Raw genomic sequence first — 4,570 nt, forward strand, 5'->3', positions numbered from 1 at the left:
AAGGCTTCAAAGAACTTGGATTGTCATTTGGTGGGAGGAAGACAAAAATATTCCTGATATCTCCACCGCACCAATCTGAATTTATAATGGCAGATTTCCTGAGGCAGAGCCCAATTCATCAGATGGATGAGGAACTATACTCTCTCTCTCACACACACACACCTACAAACAAGGGGACACAGAGAAAGGGGATTATTAAAAATAAAGATCAGAAAGCCCATTTTTGCAGGTTGAAGACTGTAACATTACATTGCAGACAACATTGCCGACAACAGATTATAACCAGATCCAGATTCATACATAGTAGACTACCACTGTTGATGAGTTAGCAAAGCAGGATGAATAATGCACATAAACCTGTAAGGAGGGAAATTATTTTCTGTAGTGAGCCAAACGTTCCTATTGAGATGGAATTTAATAATGATTAATTCCCATTCAGCAGTTGCTTGCTGAGTCTCCTTTTGATACTCTTCTGCTAAAGTACAGCAACTTTTAACTTTAGGCTTTTCTGCATGCTTTAATTACTCCTGATTTTCTTGGCAGTCAATCCACAAACATTGGAATTGGTTTGGCAGTGCTGTTCTGCATGTCTGCCCCCCCCTCTGCTTTTTCACAGTGGAGTCAGTTAATATTTTTCACCATGTGCCTTAAATAATCAGAATTTTCAAGGGAGAGTGGTATTGTCATTGGTGGTGTCACAGCACCCCCCTCTTTATTTTTTGCACATGCTTATATCAGCATGAGGGGGGCGTGGTGGCTCAGTGGTTAAGACGCTTAGCTGCAGACCAGAAGGTCTGTAGTTTGGGAGTTCAAAACCCAAGTGCCGCGTGATGGAGTGAGATCCCATATCTGGTCCTCGCTCCTGCCAGCCTAACAGTTCAAAAGCAAGAAATTGCAAGGAGATAAATAGGTACTGCTTCAGTGAGAAGGTAACAGTGTTCTGTGCACCTTGGCGTTTAGTTATGCTGGCCCCATGACCACGGAAACGTCTTCGGACAGTGCTGGCTCTTTGACTTGGAAACGAAGATGAGCACTACCCCCTAGAGTCGGATTTGTCTGGCTTTCGAGCAAGGGAAACCTTTACCTTTACTAGATCAACATATCAATAATGATAGGTTGAGAAGGTTCTCTGAATTCCCAGCTTTCATTTTTTTAAAAAATTCTCTTAACACCTCTCATGAACATATAAGAAAAAAGGCATAGGAACTAAAGATTTACTTTAAAAAAGTGAGAACTGGGAAAGTAAACCTATCTTTACAAAGCTGTATTGATACATTGATATTTTAGTGCCATTTTAAAAAAAATGAAAATGAAACCACTCATCTTTGCGAGGCGGGGGAAGTTTCATGATGATGACTATCCTGTAGAAGATGACTCTGGAGTGCAATGCTCCCTCTAAGCTGTAGAGTCTTGTGAGCAAAAATTCTACTTTGTGAGCTACTGGCATTAAAGTTGTGAGTGACCTATTTGGCTACTGCATAAATTAGTCTGCTCTGAAGCCATCCTTCCTGAGCTCAGACAAAAATGTGGGAGCCAGAGGCTAAAAAACTGTGAGCTAGCTCACACTAACTCAGCTTAGAGGGAACGCTGCTGGAGTACCTGTCTAACTTGTCGGCCTGGCTCTTCACATCTTCAGGTAGATGTACTGTCATTGAAAGGACATAGGCAGTATAACAACAGAGCAGGATTACTTGGGAGTAAGCCCCACTGAATATAGACATGCATAGGATTGCACTGTGTGCACTTCTGTGCAGATTCGTGCCTCCTTATCCTGTAAAGTGCCGGACAAGATTTTTGCTCCCCCTCTCTTGTAATGGGGGAGCTGCCCAACCTGGGTAAGTGGAATGGTAAATGTTTCTTTGAGAGCAGGAGTTGTGCTCAAGAGTCAGTCACTAGATCTGATCTGGAAAAAACCTGCCTGAGCCCTACTGTGCTGGAGAACTTCTGGCCAGTCTCCAATCTTCCATTCTTGGGCAAGTGCTTGAGTGGGTGGTTGCTTCTCAGCTCTGGGGGCTCGTGGAAGAGGATGGTTTTTCTGGATCCATTTTAATTTGCCTTTAGGTCACACTTTGGAACAGAGGCTGCAGTGCATTGGTTGATGATCTCTACTGGGAACTAGACAGGGGGAGTGTGACCCTGCCAGTTCTCCTATGTCTCTCAGTGGCCTTCAATACCATCGACCATGATATCAAGGGTTGCCAGATGGGATTCTTGTTTAAAGTAAATCAGCAGAGTATTAAAGAGATTGAGTCCATGGTGTGTTTAAAGGAATATAAAAGTTTACTATAACCTAGCATAGGAAAAGGTACACAGGATGTAAAATAACAAAGAGCTAAAATGGCTACATCCTTACAGCTAAAAGGTAAAACTGGAATGGCATGGCATCTTCTTCTCGGTCAGAACAAAGAAACACAAAGATGGAAGAGAAGCCATAAAATGCTAATACTTGACACTTTAGTTTCCAATCAGAGTAGCAAACTAGCTCCAAAGTTCCCGGGCATCCTATTATCTAAATAGATTGGTTACAAACAAACATGTGACTTAACAAACATCATTAACCCAGTAAATACTGAAGTGTTTTAACTGCTGCAGTGCATTGGTGGATGATCTCTACTGGGAACTAGACAGGGGGAGTGTGACCCTGCCAGCTCTCCTATGTCTCTCAGTGGCCTTCGATACCATCGACCATGGTATCAAGGGTTGCCAGCTCTTAGTTGGAAAATTCCTGGATATTTGATTGGGGTGGAGCCTGGGGAGAGTGCGATTTGGGAAGGGGAAGGACTTCAGCAGAGTACAATGCCATAGAGGCCATCATCTAAAGCAGCCATTTTCCCCAGGAGAACTGATCTGTGTTTTCTGGAGATTACTTAAGATTCTGGGAGAACTCCAAGCCCCACCTGGAGGTCGGCAGCACTAAGAGTACACTACAGGGCTGTCTGCTGGCTCTGTGTTGGGTGATAGTGAGATATTGAAAAATTGTATTTAGCAACGATAAGATAGTCCAGCAGAGCCAGAGTAAAATAATTCAGACTGAGAGTCCATGTGTGATTAAAATATAAAGTTTTTACTAAATTCTAGCATGGGAAGGGTAACCGGGATGAAAATAACAACAGAGCATAATCGGCTAGATCCTTACTCTACAAAGACAAAACTAGAAGAGAGAGATTATGACTACTCTTCTTCTTCTTCAGAACACCAAACAAAAACGGGAAGAGAAGCCATAAAATGGTAATACACCTTGACACTTTAGTCCCAATCAAATTCCTAGGAGAAAATTCCCCGGGCTTTCTACATCTAAAGAACATTGGTTACATGAGAAACATGTGACTTCCTGTGAGTAACATAAACAAACATTTAACCCCAGATATACTGAGTGTTTTCCACTTGTAATACCCAACACTCTGGGACTAAGGAGCATCATGTTATGGTGGTTTGAGTCCTATCTGGGAGGTCAGTCCCAGAAGGTGATGCTAGAGGATTCATGCTCTGCCCCATGGCCTTCGGGCTGTGGAGTTCTGCAGGCTTTGATCGTATCCCCACATGCTATTTCCTGTCTACATGAAGTCACCTGGAGAGGTCATCAGGAAGTTTGGGCTGCACCGTCACCAGTATGTGAATGATACCCAGCTCTACCTTTCTTTCCCACCTAATTCCAAGAAATGTTCTAAACAGGTGCTTGGAATCAGTAATGGACTGTATGAGAGTGAACAGGCTTAAAGTTAATCCTGACAAGACAGATGCTCTGGGTTAGTAGAAAAGCAGAACAGGCTCTTGTGATTCCCTTTGTCTTGGATGGGGTTCTGCTCCCCTTGAAAAGTCAGGCTTGCAGCTTGGGAGTGCTGTTCAACACAGCAGTCACTTTAGAAAACCTGGTGGCTGCTACGGTTAGCTTTTGTCTAGTTTTGACTGGTGTGCCAGCTGCTCCTGTTCCTGTCTCAGTCTGATATAGTCAGGGCCGGCAAGAGGTGTTTCTGCACCCTAGGCGAGGTCAGCTTGTGGCGCCCCCAGGCGATGCCAACCTCCCAGTAGGGCCTGGAGACCACCCAGAAACACCCCGCGGAGCAGAGACGCCGCAAAAGCCTGGCCAGGCGCCCCCCAAAGCGGCCAGGTAAGGGAGGGGTGCAGGCGGAGAGGCTGCAAGACTCACTGGCTCTCGCTACCCGGCAAACCCGCACCCTACCCGGCTGCCTCCAGCCTCCAGTGGCCGCTCTGGCTCCAGCTTTGACAGCGGGGACAAGTAGCTCTCCTTGGCGGGCGGCGGCAGCCGCAGCCGCAGCACTGTCCGGCCTGGCAGCCAATCTGGGCACCCCATGCCCTCCCGCGTAGCCCCGGAACCAAGATGAGGAGGGGGAGCGCACAGCCAGGCACGCCAGCCAAGGCAAGGACGACGACGCGGCGGGGCTCACTCACGCGGGGGGCTCCGGGGGGCGAATAGCAGCCCCTCCCCAAAGGGAGACAGACGGGCCAGCACTCCCTCCCTCCTTTGGTGACCGAGACCTGCTGCCCGGACCCAAGGGCAGCCGTGGCATCTGGTGGTTCCCCTGCCCTGCTCTGCCCACAGGGAGGGGGC

General features: G+C 46.8%; 1 protein-coding gene across 1 annotated transcript in view; it reads right to left on the bottom strand.

Moving 5' to 3' along the window:
• The window catches only part of WNT10B (wingless-type MMTV integration site family member 10B), a 54,048-nt gene extending 49,736 nt beyond the window's left edge, over positions 1 to 4,312 (bottom strand). The window contains exon 1 of the mRNA XM_015423647.1: positions 4,181 to 4,312. Coding sequence (XP_015279133.1) covers positions 4,181 to 4,312 — 132 coding nt within the window. The remainder of the gene's footprint in view (positions 1 to 4,180) is intronic.
• Positions 4,313 to 4,570: the final 258 nt, after the last annotated feature.

This window comes from Gekko japonicus, unplaced genomic scaffold (genome assembly GCF_001447785.1).
Source record: "Gekko japonicus isolate JY-2015 unplaced genomic scaffold, Gekko_japonicus_V1.1 scaffold33, whole genome shotgun sequence".
NCBI lineage: Eukaryota > Metazoa > Chordata > Lepidosauria > Squamata > Gekkonidae > Gekko > Gekko japonicus.